The following is a 17,276-nucleotide window of genomic DNA, read 5'->3' as shown; positions in this document are numbered from 1 at the left end:
GTGTGTGTGTGTGTGTGTGTGTGTGTGTGTGTGTGTGTGTGTGTGTGTATGTACAGGCAAGGAGGGTGGGGGAGGAAAATGACATATGCTGCCGTGAATACCAACACATGGGGGTCCCTGTGGTTCATGACAGGTGCCTGACAGAAGAGGTCAGAGAAGGCCCCTGTTTCCCAGGCCGCCTCCTTTGTTCTGCCAATCGCCCAGAGGAATACATTAAGTGAGAAACAAAGAAAGAAGGGGAAGGGAGGAGAGGGGGGAGGGGTCGGTAAGGGTGGGATGGGGCCAAATGCCTATTCCCCCAGGCCCCAGGACTCTGGGGACCCAGAAGAAGAGCTGAGGACTACCAAATGGATGTCCTCCTCCACCCACCCTGCAAGGGAACCCCAGACAAAGGGTCACCCCCTCCCAGCCACCCTCATTGTGCATCTGCAAGAGAGTGCAGCCACTGGCGTGGGCCACACTCTATCTGAGAACTAGCCATCTGTCACTTGTCTCCCTCAGCTGGCTTTGGATCTGGAGGGGGCAGAAAGGCCGAAGCAGCCAGGACTAGGGGACTGGCAGGTGCTTATCTGTGTCCTAGAGGACTTTCTCTCTCTGAGATGGATACAGCCTAAGGTCCCCTCCAGGTACTAGGCTCATCCCCTTATCCCTGTGCCACCAGAATGCCACACAATAACAACCTTCCTAAGAGGGAGGACAGTTAAAAAGGAAGAAGCCATCAGGCAGCAAAGCTCCGCGCCCCACCCCTCTACCCGCCCCCCCCCCCCCTACCTCCCCACCCCCCCCCCCCACCCCCGCTCTGGGGTGAAGGGTAGCCCCAGCTCTGACTCACCTGGTAGCCCAGATGATGGGAATACGGTGAGTGCCATAGACAGTGAAGGCCAGGGCCCCAGAGAAGTGGCAGGCCTCTTGAACCAAATCATGCTTTCGGCTCCCAGGCACCGCTGTCTGGAAGTCTGCATTGAATGTGCTGCAGTACAGCTCCACCAAGTCCAAGATGGCCGCTGTCAAGGCTTCTACCACCTTCTCTGTGAAGAGAGGAGGTCAGAAAGGAAAGTCATTAGGACTCAATAGGGGCCATTCTGTTGCCATGACACTAGCAGTATGGGACAGCTTGGGACAGGGATCCCTGAATGTCAGCCAATTTCTAATAACTGTGACAAAGCTTGCCCACGTGTGGAGAGATGGGAAAAGATACAGGAACAAGCACTGAGCTCATCAAGAGATGCCCGGCTTTAAATGTAGGCCTTATACAGACTCTTAGCATTATTTAGTGCTACAATGGGTTTTTTGGGGTTTTTTGTTTGTTTGTTTGTTTGTTTAAAGTCATTTTCTAGGGAGACAGTTCGGTGGTTAAGAGCACTTGGCTGCTCTTGTAGAGGACTCAGGTTTGATTCCCAGCACCCCTATGGCAGCTCACAACTCTAACTCCAGTTCCAGAGGCAGGGGTCCCACACCCTCTTCTGATTTTTGTGGGTATCAGGCACACATGTGGCACACAGACTTATATACAGGCAAAATACCCATACATATAAAATAAAAACAATTTAAAAAAAAAAAAAAACCAAAGACTTTTCTCGATAAAACCAAACAACAGTGCTTGGCAAGCTTGTACCTCTCCAGGACTATGCACATGTGGACACACAGACACAGACAGACAGACAGACAGACAGACACACACACACACACATACACACACACGGGGGGGGGGGCGGCCAGAAAGAAACAAAAAAATGCTGTTAGCTCCTTGAAGACTTTAGAGGACAATTTATTCATGTGTGAAGTCCAAAGATGGATTCATTTTTAAGAAAGCCAGTGATGGGGCTGGAGAGATAGCTCAGTGGTTAAGATCACCCGCTGCTCTTCCAAAGGACCCAGGTTCAATTCCTAGCACCCACGTGGAATCTCTCAACTGCCTCCAGGATCCAATATCCCCACACAGGAATACAAGCAGATAAAACAACAAGGCACATACAAAAATAAAATTTGAAAGAAAAAAGAAAAGAAAAACTCAAAACACTGGTTTTAGGATGAGGATCTGCTTGAAGATTGTACGGGAAGAATCCGAGGGTTAAAGGCTTCCTCTCTGTCTCCCAGGTCCTAGTCTTAATCGGAAGTGCAAGAGGTTGTGGCTGCCAAGAGAAAAATCACAACCTAGCAGGGTGATTTTCCATCTGGATTGAAAGATAAACTCATCCTTGCCGATGCCCCTACCCCAATTCACCACTCTCTCCCAGTAACACCATTAGACTGATTAGCAAGAATAATGAGAAAAAGATCTGTGGAAAGAAATATGGGCTCCAGCTGTGTCCACACCTCATATGGAAACACACACACACACACACACTCAAGCAAGCGCGTGCACACATGGCCAAGAAGAAAGAAGAATGTGGGCTGAGCTGGCGGCTGGCAGTTTCCAGTCTCTGTGGGACAAAGAGGGAGCTCAGCATCCTTACCTCGGTTTTCCCTCACAGTCAACACACTGGGATCCTGTTGGGGAAAGGAAGACGGAGAGTCAGACAGAGCCCAGGTCCATTTTTACTGCCAGTTGGTAGGGCTTTTCACAGCTGTGCTCATCTGGGCCAGGCAGGGCTGAAATGTGAGGAGCAGAGATTCCCCAGGGAGAGGGAGGGAGTGTCTGTACCAGAGCCACAGGGTGGACGGAGTAAGCAGATAAAAAATCATACTCACCCTAAGAAAGAGCCCCGCAAGGCTGGGGATGCAGGATCTGTACTGCTAGCTTGCCTGCCTTTACTACACAGTTCCACGGTGGAGTCACTGAATCCCTGACTCTGGGAATCCCCCTCCTCACTTGGTTTTGTACTCTTGTGGATAAGCAAACTGTCAAGCAAAGCCTTTCTAGCCTTGGCTCACGTGGTTATTCCCATGAGGCTGAAGCTAGTCCAACCTCTATGCTTAAGGAGAGGGACAGGGTTGGCATCTGTTTCCCAGGATGCCTCTGAACTGCTTACACACAAATGATGGAAGCGAAGAAGAACCTTTTATTGATTTTTTTATTATCTTGAGATGGTCTCAGTGTGTAGCCCAGGCTGTCCTAGAACTCACTATGTAAATCACCCTGGCTTAACAGAGATCAGCTGCCTCTGCCTCCCAAATTCTAGCTGCTAGGAGAGCCTTTTAGTAAAGTGGCCACCAAGTTACGTGGCAATTCACAGCCCAGTTCCCCAAGAACGGCACTATCCCTTCTTAATGCTAACACGTGGGTTGCTGTACCTTCTGGATTTTCGGCTGCATGCGTGAGGGGCAGGGAGGCAGCTGGTTGAGAGCGTTTGTGATCTCAGGAGTCTCCACAGCAGCCAGAGCATTGCAGATGGCCTTGACAGACTGGACCACCCGGTCAGCCTTCAGTGGGAAATCCCCCTGTGGGAGGCCATACAGTGAAGCAAGTGATTCAGCTCTCTGCCTCCCCCCCAGCCCAGTCCTCAAGGCTGTGCAGGAGCTAATGACTCTAAGAGGGAATTCCAGAAACCCAGCTTTCTTTGCTTTGAGTGGGCCATATCCACACTCCCCAGTCTGTTGGCCACAGCCCGGAACCTTTTATTCCCAGTCTGCAGTGATAGAGTATTTCTGCTACACAAGCACACACAGGTCTCCACCAGAGGCCTAACGTGTTAGGAAATCAGTTGGCAGGGAACTGAAACACAGTGAGGTCCCCACTTGCTCACCCAGACTTCTCATAACTCACTATAGAATGCTCAGGCCAAGCCTTCACGGCCATAGACAGGCTTTGTGTCTCCCCTCCCCTCCACACTTTGCCTCCCAGGGCTTTCTCATCAGAAATCTCCGCCTCTGTCTAACTGTGACTACTTGTGTCAATTCAGATTAGGGACTAGGACACCTACTCCTTCACAAGGCCTCCCCCTCCCAATCCCCGTGGTCATCCTCTTGCATCTAATAGCTTTAGATGAACATTCCGTTTTTTTAACCACATAAGCTCCCTGAGGCTAAAGCAATTCTTGAGCTGTGCACCTCTCTCTCCCCAACCCCCAAACTAGCACAGAACACTACAAAATGGTCTAAGAATGCTCATCAGTGCCCTTGTTGTTGCAGACGCTACCACAGAATAGATTCTAGTAGTAAGTGAAGGGTGAACTAGACATCGCCCCAGAGGATGACCTATGATTGAAATATCTATCATAGATATCAGAGGGAAGAATCTATGATTGAGAAGTCATCTGAGGGGACAGAATTGTTATTTTAATTGTTTATTTGAGACAGGCTCTCACTCTATAGCTCTGGCTGGTCTGGAACTCACTGAGTAAACCTTGAACTCAGAGAGGTCTGCCTGCTTCTGCCTCCCAAGTGCTGAGATTAAAGTTGTGTGCTACCATGCCAGCCAAGAGTTTTAAATTTTGAAGACCACTTCCAAAGAACTCAGCTTTAGCTTCAAGGTATTTGGGGAAATGGTTCCAAGGCTGGTATTTCCATGTAGGACCAGGAGGAAAAGGATCTAGTCTTGAGACCTGCCACTTTCCTGAGGGTGTGATGTCACAGGCTTTCAACAGAACATCTTTTTTGTTTTTGTTTTTCGAGACAGGATTTCTCTGTGTAGTCCCAGCTGTCATGGAACTCACTCTGTACACCAAGCTGGCCTTGAACTCAGAAATCTGCCTGCCTCTGCTTCCCAAGTGCTGGGACTAAAGACATGTGCCACCACTGCCCGGCTTTCAACAGAACGTCTTAAGACAGTATTCCTGGGCACTTTTGACAGAAAAAAAAGGCCCGGGCCACAACCCTTAGCTTGGAGATGCTCTACTTCAGAGATAAGTGATCAGACTTTTTCACAGAAGGACAGAACACCTTCTTACACACTTGCCACCTGCCCCACAGCAAGATGTTGTTTTGCTTGCCCAGAGCCAGAAGAATGAAAAGAGGTGTCACTGACAGACTGCCATCTGATCTCAGGAAAGAAAGGAACTTCTAGCATCTCCTCTCTGGTCAGTCCCAGAGTGTCTGGTCAGTCTCGGGGTGTATACTCACATCAGCCAGCAGGAAGGCATCCACCTCATTGTGGTAAGTGTCAAACAGAAGACTCAAGGCCTGCCTGGGGATATGTGGTGAGGAAAAATGACAAGAAAGATCACAAAAGATTCACTGCCCTGGGAGTCACATGCTCTCCCTTCCCTCTCCTCTGTTCAAGGATCAGACCCTGATGTGAAAGGGTTCCCACTCTTTCCACGCCCCATGAGGATGGGAAAAGGGTCCTTTCATCATGGCTACCTCTCACCTAGAAGAGGACAGAAAACGTATTGGGGCATTGGTTCTCAACTTGTGGGCCTCAACCCCCCAATGGGGGTCCAACATCAGAAACGCACATTACGACTTGTAACCAGGGCTGGAGAGATGCCTCAATGGTTAAGAGCACTGACTGTCCTTCCAGAGGTCCTGAGTTCAGCTCCCAGCAACCACATGGTGGCTCACAACCATCTATAGTGGGATCCAATGTCCTCTTCTGGTGTGTCTGAAGACAGTGACTGTACTCATGTACATAAAATAAATAAATAATAAAAAATAGACTTGTAACAGTAGCAAAATTATAGTTACAAAGTAGCAATGAAAGAATTGTATGGCTGGGAGATCTGCTGGCAGGCACAGAGGAAAGAAAGGAGATGTGTCCTGGGACAGGGACATCCCTGACAAATTTCTAGACATTTACGAGAAGCTGTCATCCTAGCTGGAAGCTGGGCAAGTATACCTAAGCCATCCCCTCACAGTTCCTGCTTGGACTCCACCCAGGTGGTACCCACTCTCACCTGCTAATGGTCTGCTTGACTGGCCTCTCTTGGAGATGAATGAGGTAGTTCAAGGTGGAAGGGCTCTGGTCATCATTCACCTGAGTGAGTGAGCAGTGCCCTGGTCAGGCAGGGATGATGTCCTTTGCTCAGCCTAGGATACCTACCCCATTCCCTTAGCATGTTCTGCATCACCCTCTGCCCATTCTACCTGCCCAGGTATGTGCAACTCTCAGCCATTTCCAACACATACCGTCCGGGCCAGGTCGCTCCGGATAGCCTTCTGCTCCATCAGCTGTAGCCGGATGTTGATGTCAAACTTGCGGCAATATTGGATATACTCATGGCTTCCCAAGGCATGCTTGCTGATGGGATAGGGGACAAGACCATCAGTGCCTTAGGGATTCAGTGGGAGGAGGGATGGATACGTTAGCTTGGGGAAGAAACAGCCAGGGAAGAAGGAAGGGAAGGCAGAAGGTAGAAGGGGGAAAAGCCTATGGGAATGTTGCCGTAAAGTATGGGGTCTTTCTGAATAAAAGCCACCCACAACACTTAGCCCTTGGGCTACATAAATAACGACTCACTGGCTCATTCCCAGGATGCTATAAAGAATTGGGGTACAAAGGGACTCCTTAGGGAATGGTAGTTTAAATCCTATTTTCTAGGCTTTAACGACCAAAAAAAGACAGGCTGAGTGACACAGACTCTTGTCCGATCTTCTTTTTGTGCTACTCACAAGGTGCTGAGGACAGACAAAGCAAGTTCCATCCCACCCCTCCCTCCACAGTCCTGCCAGATTAGGAATCCCCTGGGAGTCTTCACACTTTCTAAAAGGTAGGAGTAGTTCTCACTGCTCAGCACCTACACAGGAGACCCTCAATTCCTAGGAGCCAGCCCGCGGATCCCTCTGTCACCCAAGCTCTTCACCACCCCCCAGATCACACCTTAATCTGAAAGGAAACCGAGAAGAAAGGGCTGAACAAGCACCACTGTGGGCCAGTGCTGCAGGCTGGGCTAGGCCCTAGCATCTGAGCAGCAGAAGCCGGAAAAGGACTTCCTTCCTCAGCAGAGGTGGGAATTTGGACTAGAAGTGAAGGGGATGGAGCAGAGCAGAAGGGAAGAGGGATGCAGAAACTTCTAGAAGTACAGGGCAGGGCCAAATAAGACCAGCCTAGACTTAGAGGCTCTCCACATGCTGAGGGGACCTGGCACCTGCAATATAAGCTCTGATAGGCTAAGATTAAAGTAAAAGTGAACTATGGCATGGGAAGGCTAGACTGTCAGGCGGGGCGGGCCTGCGGGAGGGTCTGTGAGGAAGGAAGAGCGAGAGCAGTGGTAGAGAGGGGGAGGTAGCAGGAAACCCAGGCTCCCCTAGGACTGTCTCAAGGTTCTTATCACAGAGCTGCCTGCATCCTGGAGCAACACCCCCTTCAGTATCGGCCCCTCCAGCTCCGTGAAACAATCCTGAGGGCTTCCTTGGGAACTAGCAATCTTCTGGAAACTCCCGAGGGCCCTTTCCACCCAGGACCCAGCACTATGCTGGGTAGCCGTGTAGAACCAGGGAGGCACGGCCCCAGTGACTTCAACTTGTTTGTGAAACGGTTTTGGCTATGTGGCACAAGTATGGGTTGAGGGGAGGGGAGGGCGTGACCCAAGGACCACTGCCTGGTGTCATGCCTTTGGGAATATTCCACTTGACATCTCCACTATCTCTGAGATTCCAAGGCTCCCGGATTGGGAGTCTGCAGGGAAAGTGTGGCATCTGTGTACTTGGGAGTCCAAGAGTCTTCCTCTGGGGTCAGTCCTCTGTTGCCGGCATCCAATGACTGCTCATGAGGTTCTCCTTACTCTAACTCCCATTCCCTCTGTCCATCTGTCTCTGTGTCTGTCCGTCTGTCTCTGTGTCTGTCTGTCTGTCTGTCTGTCTGTCTGTCTGTCTGTCTGTCTCTTCCTGTCTCTGTGTGTGTGTGCACACATACAGATGGAACCCAGGGCTTCACCCATGCTAGGCCTCATCTCTAGCACCACTATATCCCCAACACTAAAGAGCAAGCTTCACAATTGGTCAATGGAAAGCCAGAACTGAGTGTAAACCGTTCTCCGGAGTCTGATTTACCCACAATAGCCTTGGGCCCAGCACTAGCACTTCTAGGAGACCTTGTGCCAGGACCCCTCCCTGCCCCTCTAGCAGAGGCAAGAATACAGCGAACACATAATGGAACGTATTTGTAGATGCCCTGGAATTATATCATGACAGGTCTGTTTCTTTTCTCTCAGTTTCCAGATAAGGATGCAGAGGCCAGGGAGTGGCCATTATCCCTAATGCTGAAGAAATCCATCAAGAAATGAACCTTTAGTTCTGACTATCAATCCTGTGCTCTAACCATAGACAACTAAGCCTCCATCGAGATTTGCTCGAGGGAAAATGCAGTGGCAGTTCACAGGAACCATTAAGGAGGGAGATAGAGGCCTTGCCTGTCCCTACTCACAAAATGTCTTTCCTCCATGGGGGACACGGATGGTGGGCAGCTTGGGTGGAGGTCAGCAGAACTCCTGATATTTGCGGCCACATCATCCTACCCCTGGGGATGGGAGCCCTGCCTACCCCACCCCAGTTTTTCACAGTTCAGGGTAGTGGAGAGGGCTTCTCTTAGCTGGTCCCACATCACACTTTCCAGGGAGGATGACTTCTGTAGAGGGCACTGGCTGAGGGAGCTGGAAGCCGGCCTAGGAGGAGGCTAAACAGCTGCACAGGCCAAAGAACCAAAGGCACAGAAAGCCACGAGAGCCATTGTGATGTCTCCCTTTGGTTCTCTAAGGGCATTTCTGCCCAGTGGCTGCATGCCCTCTAGAGTAGGAGAAGCCACCTGCCACTGCCCCTAACCTGCCCCCACACACACTGCACATCTCTCCTCTAGCAGAAGCCTGCACAACAGAGACCTCATCTTTGCTTAATCCCAGCTTCAAGCTCTTTCCACGGCAGATTTGGCTCAGGGTCCAGCCAACCCAGCTGGAAGATGGAGCTCCCGGGGAAAGTGCGACGTGGCTGAGAATGTGCCCAGAAGGCGGGAGTCCTGAAGGCAGGGCTAGGGAGAGCAGCAAACGCTGAGCCAAGTATAACTCTCTAAGAGCCTTCCTCGTTCTTCCAGCCAGAAGGCAAGTGTCACCCCTGTCTCACAAGACCCTGGCCCCATTCACTCACTTTTGCAAGAACTCCTCCAGCCCACAGGGCTTCAGCACAAAGTCGCCCACATCCACTTCCCTCAGCTCATCATGGGTGTAGCAGAGGGTCTGGTAGATGAGCAAGTCCACAGTGGAGGAACCTGGAAAGGGTAAGGCAAAGGATCGAGGGCAGTGACATCAGGCAACTGGGACAGACCCTCCCCACCTCAATCCTTCATCACCAGCTAAGTGGTCTCTAGTACCCACTGGCAGTCAGATAGAGCAGACAGACACACAGCTTGGGGTTGAGGAAAGTTACTATATACCCAGAAAGCTGGCCCTTCAGAAATGTCCTCATTCAGGCTACAGAGTGAGGTGAGAAACAAAATCCTCCAGTCCCGAACAGTCCTCCCTGCCTCAGCTCCAGGGACACTCATGTAATCCCCGACTAACTCACAGTTGCAGGTAAAGGTGAGAGGCTCCCGAAGACTGTCACACAACACAGTCACCTTCAGGTTGACCTCATCCCCAAGGTGCTCTGGGCTCGGGGTGACAGTGCTCCAGACACACCCAGTGAGGGAATAGTCCTGGATATCAGAGCCCGTTCGAAGGCTGTGTAGGAAGAAAAGGAGAAGGACCCTTGCGTGTCTTCAAAGGGCCGGCAGGGCCCCTCCCACACAATAGCCCACTGGCTTTTCTATCCCTACTCTGTGGGCTAGGCTGGGGCAGCGGGATGGCAACCTGGGGAAGCTGTAGTCTTTCTGGTCATCTTTGTTACAGTTGCAAACCAATCCCCACAGTGTAACAGTATTGAGAGGTCCAAAAGGAGTTTTCTACACTAAGTTTAAAAGGATTTAACCAGTAAGTGCTGAGCAGTGGTGGTGCACGCCTTTAAGCTCAGCACTTGGGAGGCAGAGGCAGGCGGATTTCTGAGTTGGAGGCCAACCTGGTCTACAGAGTGAGTTCCAGGATAGCCAGGGCTACACAGAGAAACCCTGTCTCAAAAAAATCAAAACAACAACAACAACAAAAACCAATAAGTAATTAGAAATCAATTTCCTTCCTCTTCCATACAAGAGAAGTTTTTTCTTCACTGAGAGGTATGTTTGCTCCTAAGGGCAGCCGAGGGTCAGGGCCGGAAGCAGAGGGACAATTAGACTGATCAAGACTTGTGATTTTTTTGTTTTTTGTTTTTTGTTTTTTTGAGACAGGGTTTCTCTTTGTAGCTCTGGCTGTCCTGGAACTCACTCTGTAGACCAGGCTGGCCTCCAACTCAGCAATCCGCCTGCCTCTGCCTCCCAAGTGCTGGGACCAAAGGTGTGCGCCAACACTGCCTGGCTAAGATTTGTGAATTTTACTAAAATATGAAACTGGTTTTTGTTTCTGAGACAGAGTATCACTATGTAGCCATGGCAGGCCTGGAACTTGCTATGGAGACCAGGCTGGCCTGAAACTCATAGAGATCCACCTGCCTGTGCCTCCCAAGTGTTGTGCCACCACACCTAGCAAACTTTTAAGATTTCATAAAAACCTTCAGACACCTACTAGAGAAGGGTCTCACTCTGTAATTTTATTTACTATAGCTCTTCCTCCTTCCTAAAGGAAAAGGTAGCTTCACACACCCACGCACCCACGCATGCACGCACATGCACGCACATGCACACATACATCCTCCTCCCCGGATCCCATCCTTCAGTTCTTACATATCCAGCATGTGGCAGAATGCAGCAACTTCCTCATCTCTCTCCTCTGAGACCTCAAACAATTCGTGGCCATTGGCGACAGTGTGGGGCTGAGAGCCCACCTTAAAAGGAAGAACAGCTGACTCAGCACTTTTTCCCCTCTGGAATCCCTTCTCTGAAGGGCCTCCCAGATGTGAAACAGCCCGTGTGTAAGGACTTTCAATGTAACATTAAACATACACACACACACCCCACTACACACATAAATCCAGAAATATATTATCTGCCAACCTAGGACACCAAAGACCAAACTGAAAACGGATTTGAAGCCTGGTCTGAGAATAGAAGCTGGGGCAGTGGATAAGAGTGGCCAAACCTGCTTTGTGAGGGGAGACGTGTCTGACCAGCCCAGTGTGGACATAATCAGGCAGTATTTAATACAGTGCTGAGAGTCAACCACGGGCAAAGCATTCTTGGGAAAGCTCCCAGAGACACTCGAGTGAACTCAGCTAGGTTAGGCAGGTGTTCAGCCCAAATGGTCCCCAGGGAGGCCTGGCCTTGGACATCCAAAGCCCTGAAAACCAGACTCTAGGACTGAGCTTGTCCGTGGTGGTATGACTCGGACACCCGTGCCTTCTCAGGAGGAAGATCAATGTGACAAAGCAGGGCTCTGGGCTGGAAAGAGCCTGGCAGGGCTCCTTCTTTAGGCTCCTCAGAGACTTGCTGGTTCTAAGCAGCTATGGCTACAGGAAGCCCACCCAAATCAATCTCATTTCCTTTCCCAGAACATGAATTTAGTGCTGGGATCCTTAGACAAGTCCCCAAACCATCTCCCATCCCAGGACTGTGCTAAAACACTCAGGAAACTGTCAAATGAGCCCCAAGGAAGAACAAATAAGGAGAAAGCTAGTACTGATAGGCCTTCCAGGCCTGCCCAGGGCAGCAGCCCAGGAATGAGGCTTCGGCTCCATAGATTCCCAGGCTGCATCTGGTAAAAGCGGCAGGTCCTAACAGCTGCTCTGGGGAGGAAGGGGGGTGTCTGATACTGTGGTTAGTGTGTGCCCCCTCACTTCCCATCACCCCTTCAGCTGTTCCTATGCCTTCCCTGCCCCTCAGGGCAGAAGGCACCAACCAAGCTCTTCACTGAATATTCTGACTGCAAGTGTCCCTCCCTCTGGTCTCTCTTACTCCCCTGGGTATGTGTAGGGTGGGGGTGACAGTACATGAAGGAAAAGGCAGCAGTGGGGGCAGTTGGCAGTAGGGGCAGTTGGCATGTGAGGCCCTGGCTTTGCCAAGCGTATGCCTGTGTTCCAGTCCAAACAATAGCACCACTGTCAGCAATTAACCTATGAGAAAGAGTCAGAGAGAAAGAAGAGGCAAGAGAGGCCGGGAGGGAAAGGGACAAACAGAATGGCCACTGAAGGCCATTTCATACCCTTTCTGTAACATTCTCTGGCACTGTAAGAAAACAAAAGCCACTTACGTTTGCCCGGCTGGCAGGCCCTGGTGGCATCGTCCGATGCTGGTCGGGGGAGTCTGCCAGGCAGAGGCTGGCAGCGGGGGTACCAGGCTGGCATTTGGAGTTAGCCCTTTCCAGAGATGGCTCACTGGGCCTGGGATAAGTAGGATCTTTCCGGTTGGAAGCCCGGTGAAGGCGGGGTGGGGGTATAGGCGCAGAGCTCAAGGGGTCTCCCCTCCCAGTAGGCTGTGCTCCTGCCCCAAGCTGAGGTGGGGGGGACCACTGTCGCATTGCTTCCCCCACCCCAGAACTGGCAAGAGCTTTTTGCTTTGCTCTTGCTGCTTCAAGGAGAGTCCGGGCCAGGTCAGACTCCCTCTCAGTACTCTGATGACACATGAGATGGGGGAGGGAAGACAAAGGTGACTACCATCTACCCCAGGCTGCCCGACTCTGTGAGCAGGCCCAGCTCTGTGTGATGAACTCGTCCCATCCCTATAAATAGCAGGAGCAGCCCCACCTCTGAGTTGAGCCTTTAAAAAGCCTGCGCTCCAGCAGCTCACCCTGATTAGGCTTTGAGGGACTGTCTGCAAAAGCAGAGGAAGGAAGGACCGTGCAGCTGTGTAGAGCTGGAATTGATCCCTAAGGCTGGACGTGAGGTGGGAAAGCCCCAGGGCACTAAGACAAAGGGTAAGGAGGAAAGAGGGCTGGAAAGAGGGGCGGGCTGTAAGTTGTTACACTGGTCCGAAGCTATGTAGCAGCCTGACTTCTGGGAGCAGGGTGTCCATAAGTCAAGGGTAAAATAAGGTGGCCTTCATACCCCCCACCCCCCTGGAGATACTCCTGACACTTCACAGGCCAAAGACATATCAACGAATCTGTAGTAACCATCTGGGATGAAGAGACTTTGTTATACATACATATATGTGTGTGTGTGTGTGTGTGTGTGTGTGTGTATACATATATACATATAAATACATATGTATGCATATAATATGTAATACATGTATATTATATGTATATATATTATCATACTGTCAGGCTTTTTCACTGAGGAAAGAGTGGGAAAAGACAGGTAAAAGTAAACACCCCCATATTGAACTACATACTTTTAAATGGCCAATGGCAAATGTGTCACATATATTTTTATCACAATAAAAAGCAGTGAGGAAGGGAGGTTGAGAGGAAGAGGGAGGAAGGGAGAGACTTTGGAGTGAGACCAGGGTCTAATACCAGCTCTCCCAGTTCATGCTGTGTGGCTTTGGAGCATCAGACAGGGTACTGTGGAGATCTGGATGGGGTCACATTCCACTGAACAAGTAACGATATGAGTGATCATCAGGGCCCTGCAGCTGTTGCCAGGGCAGAGCCTCAGGAGATAGAAGCAGCTCAAGTCCCACCCCACCATTCAGCCAGTGAGCTTGGTGACTCCTAACTCGGTCCTTACTTCAAGAAAGAAGTACCTAGTGACAGCCAGTACTTCCAAACACCTGCCCCCAGAAGGGCTCTTTTGGCCATCACATTGAAACTTGGCCTAGAAAAGGAGCCAGACTTTCCTGATGTCCCTGGCCCTGCCTCCCATAATAAAGCCTAGCTTGGATCCCTCCCCAGCGCACAAGGGCCCTGAGGACAGAGGGGAGGACTAAAGGGCAAGTGGGTTCTTTATAGATCTGAATTTGGAATGGCAAAGATAAACTGGTTTATGTTCTGAACGAGTGCACAGGAAGGTCCTCACCGGAGCAGCAGAAATCCGGCGGTTCTTGCCCGGTGTTGCATTTTTTCGGTTGGCATATCGAGAAGTATAGGTTCGAGGGGGCACCTGAGGGGGCATCGTCTTGCTCCGGGCCACAGGTTTCCCAGAGGTGTCCTTGTTGAAGTCCAGGGGCCCTCGGCCCTCCTTCCAGCCCCTGGTAGCATCAGACGATATCTCCGAATCATAAGTGGACTTCAAGTTGAGCCTGGTAATTGCATCGTTGATGCCATCATAGTCCACAGACCCCAGCATGTGGTGCTGTCCCCCGCCATCAGGCAGATCTCCCTCTTCTGTGTCCTGGGCCCCTAGCAGTTTGTCAGATGGCTGTTCCACCAAAGAGAAACTATTGATATCATTAGGCTGAGAGATCTTGGAGGGTGAGGGAGATCCCTTTCTAGGAGGCAAGGGAGGGGCATCCCAGATAGAGACACGAGGAGGGAGAGGAGGTGGGGATAGTTTCTTACAAGAGCCACCTGTGTCACCTGATCCTGGAGACAAAGAACATCTCCCATCTGAGCCATCAAAAATATAGAGATAGTCTCCAGACAGGGAGCCCTTGGGCCAGGGGTCTGGGCCAGGCTGTGGATCCTGGGAGGTAGAGTTGGGGAGCTCTTCTGGTGGGGGGACAGAGTTGTAATTTAGGGTGGGATCAGAGCCAGAAAGACCACGCAAGAGCTTGAGATCGGACCGTCTGCCTGTTGGCTTGCTGTAGAAGTCCAAGGCTGGCTCATCCCAGCTGATAAGAGAGGGTTCTGTGTTCTGCTTGGCTCTGCTCTCCTCCTTGTGGTGTCGGAGCCTGGAAAGAGCATCATACTCCATCTGCAGGGCTTCAGCCATAGCCAGCTCTTTGCGGCTGATGCCCACCGACTCCAGGGACTTCCAGTGCTCCCCATTGCCCTGAGTCGAAGACATGATGAGGGTGGGGGCACAGGAGGTGACGAAGCCTTCTAGTTCCTGCCAGTGTCAGGCCTGGTTGTCAGGTACATATTGTCTTGGGACCTGTAGGCAATGGATAAAAATGTGATTTAGTTACAAAGCAAGACTTATCAATAATCTGATATTGTGACAATAAAGTGACATAATCCAGGCCATTGTTCCTTTCTTCAATGCCCACATCAGAAGTAAAGAAACAGAAAGAGGAAAAAAGAGAGACCAAGGCAACTTTATTACAGCTATCCACCCATCCTTCTATCTCTGGTCCTAATTCCTATCCTTCCCTCCATTAGGTGTGCTTCCTGGAAAGAAAGAGGTACTCAGTTTATTCCTTTTAACAGTTATCTATCTGTTTGCTCTTAGGGGAAGGTATAGATGTCATAGACATATGTGGAGATCAGAGGACAACTTCCATGAGTCCTTAAAAAACAGGTACTTGGGCAGTGGTGGCGCACGCCTTTAATCCCAGCACTTGGGAGGCAGAGGCAGGTGGATTTCTGAGTTCGAGGCCAGCCTGGTCTACAGAGTGAGTTCCAGGACAGCCAGGGCCACACAGAGAAACCCTGTCTCAAAAAAAAAACAAAAACAAAAACAAAACAAAAAACCTTATCATCAGCCAAGAGTGGAAGGGGAGACAGGGGCTCTTCAGTCTAAGAGGACAGTTGTCTAGGGCCAGACTCAGTGATAGAGTGTCTATCTGTCCAGCATGCATGAGGTCCTGGCTTCCATCCCCACCACTGCCTAAATCAGTGGTTCTCAACCTTCCTAATGCTGTGATCTTTTAATGCAGTTCCTTATGTTGTGCTGACCCCAATAACACTACTTCATTGCTACTTCATAACTGCAATTTTGCTACTGTTACGAATCATAATGTAAATACTTGTATTTTCTAACGGTCTTAGGTGACCCTCATCAAAGGGTTGTTTGATCTCCCAAAGGGGTCATGACCCAAAGATTGAGAACCATTGGTCTAAAGTGTCTTTCAAAAATTAAGGTTAGGTGTGACAGTGAGATGATTTAGTAGTACAGGCTGAGGACCTGTGTTCAAGCATCAGAACACCTGAGAAGACAGAACCTGGTCCTTAAAGTTGTCCCCTGACTTCCACGCATGGGCTAAGCAAAGCAACCCCCCCCACACACACACATACACACTCACATACTTCTATTATATGTGCATATAATAATACAGTTAAATATTTTTTTTTTAATTAGAAGGGGAAAGGTTCTATCGAGAAGGCATAGTGGTAAAACATTAACCTAGGAGGTGCAAGGCCCTGGGCTTGAACCCCAGTGCCATATGAAGAAAAAAAAAAGCCAGGCATGGTGGCACATGGTATAATCTAAGCATTCAGGAGGTAAAGGCAGAAACCAGGCATTCATAGCCAGCCTGGGTGACCTGGGAGATGTTTCATAACAAGAATTAACAAGGAGGGGCTAAAGAGATAGCTCAGTGGCTGAGAGCATTGGCTGCTCTTGCAGAGGACCCACGTTCAGTTCTCAGCACCCATATGGTAGTTCACAACTATCGGTAACTCCAGTTCCAGGCAATCTGATGCCCCCTTCTGAGCTCCCAGGGGAGCAAACACACATGCGGTGCACATATATATACACAGGCAAAAGTGTCATGCACATACAATAGAAGTACATAAATCTAAAAGTTAAAATTAGCAAAGAAGCTGGGCTGTGGTGGTACATGCCTTTAGTTCCAGCACTCAGGAGTCAGAGGCAGTTGGATCTCTATGAGTTCAAAGCCAGCCTGGTCTACAGAGTGAGTGCCAGGGTTACTCAGAGAAACCTTGTCTCAAAATCAAAACAAAACACCCAAAAAATGGCAGAAAAGAAAGGCCAGCTTCCATGCAGTCACACACAGCTAGTGGAACGTAAAATGGCATAACCACTTTGGAAAGGACAGCTTCCAACAAAGGCAAGCACATGTCTACTTATGACTCGATTGCAGACTTGTGCACAGACGTTAAATACAGGATTGGGCTGTAGCTCGTCAGTAGAATGCTTGCCTGGCGTGCACAGGCTCAGTTTGATAGATGGCACTCCAAATAAGTACAAAACAAAACAATAAGCCTCAAATAGTGAATGTAGAAGCTTTACTTATAATATCCCTGTGGCGGTTTGAAGATGCTTGGCACAGGGAGTGGCACTCTTTGGAGGTGTGGCCTTGTTGGAATAGGTGTGGCCCTGTTGGAGGACTCTTCAACAAGTGCTAAAGTATGTCACTGTGGGAGTGGCTTCTCCTTGTTACCTGGAAGCCAGTCTTCTCCTAGCTGCCTTCAGAACAAGATGTAGAACTCTCAACTCCTCCAGTGCCATGCCTGCCTAGATGCTGCCATGCTTCCAGCCATAATGATAATGGGCTGAAACTCTGAACCATTAAGAAAACCCCATTTTTTTTAAGATTTATTTATTTATTTAATGTATACAAGTACACTGTAGCTGTCTTCAGACACACCAGAAGAGGGCATCGGATCCCACTACAGATGGTTGTGAGCCACCATGTGGTTGCTGGGGATTTAACTCAGGAC

The 17,276-nt window shown here is 50.0% G+C and overlaps 1 protein-coding gene and 1 long non-coding RNA gene across 3 annotated transcripts in view; one reads left to right on the top strand and one right to left on the bottom strand.

The window, feature by feature from the left end:
* Positions 1-17,276, bottom strand: part of Pik3c2b (phosphatidylinositol-4-phosphate 3-kinase catalytic subunit type 2 beta) — a 61,983-nt gene that overhangs the window by 26,314 nt on the left and 18,393 nt on the right. The window contains exons 2-11 of one of the 2 annotated variants that reach the window (XM_028764642.1): positions 13,789-14,805; positions 10,619-10,719; positions 9,373-9,527; positions 8,956-9,076; positions 6,007-6,118; positions 5,775-5,854; positions 5,002-5,065; positions 3,235-3,381; positions 2,457-2,490; positions 833-1,028 (exon numbers count right to left, since the gene is read on the bottom strand). In XM_028764642.1, the coding sequence (XP_028620475.1) occupies positions 833-1,028; positions 2,457-2,490; positions 3,235-3,381; positions 5,002-5,065; positions 5,775-5,854; positions 6,007-6,118; positions 8,956-9,076; positions 9,373-9,527; positions 10,619-10,719; positions 13,789-14,718 (1,940 nt within the window). In that variant the 5' untranslated portion in view covers positions 14,719-14,805. Of the gene's footprint in view, positions 1-832; positions 1,029-2,456; positions 2,491-3,234; positions 3,382-5,001; positions 5,066-5,774; positions 5,855-6,006; positions 6,119-8,955; positions 9,077-9,372; positions 9,528-10,618; positions 10,720-13,788; positions 14,806-17,276 lie in introns of those variants that run through there. The other variant, XM_028764643.1, reaches the window with a different exon arrangement.
* Positions 12,632-17,276, top strand: part of LOC114618845 — a 5,849-nt gene continuing 1,204 nt past the window's right edge. Inside the window, exons 1-2 of the long non-coding RNA XR_003711033.1 lie at positions 12,632-12,743; positions 15,103-15,171. This is a non-coding gene — a long non-coding RNA (uncharacterized LOC114618845). The remainder of the gene's footprint in view (positions 12,744-15,102; positions 15,172-17,276) is intronic.

Source organism: Grammomys surdaster, unplaced genomic scaffold, assembly GCF_004785775.1.
Source record: "Grammomys surdaster isolate TR1022 unplaced genomic scaffold, NIH_TR_1.0 145, whole genome shotgun sequence".
Classification (NCBI taxonomy): domain Eukaryota; kingdom Metazoa; phylum Chordata; class Mammalia; order Rodentia; family Muridae; genus Grammomys; species Grammomys surdaster.
Note: the sequence above shows the minus strand (reverse complement) of the source record. Positions and strands in the feature narration are given on the sequence as shown.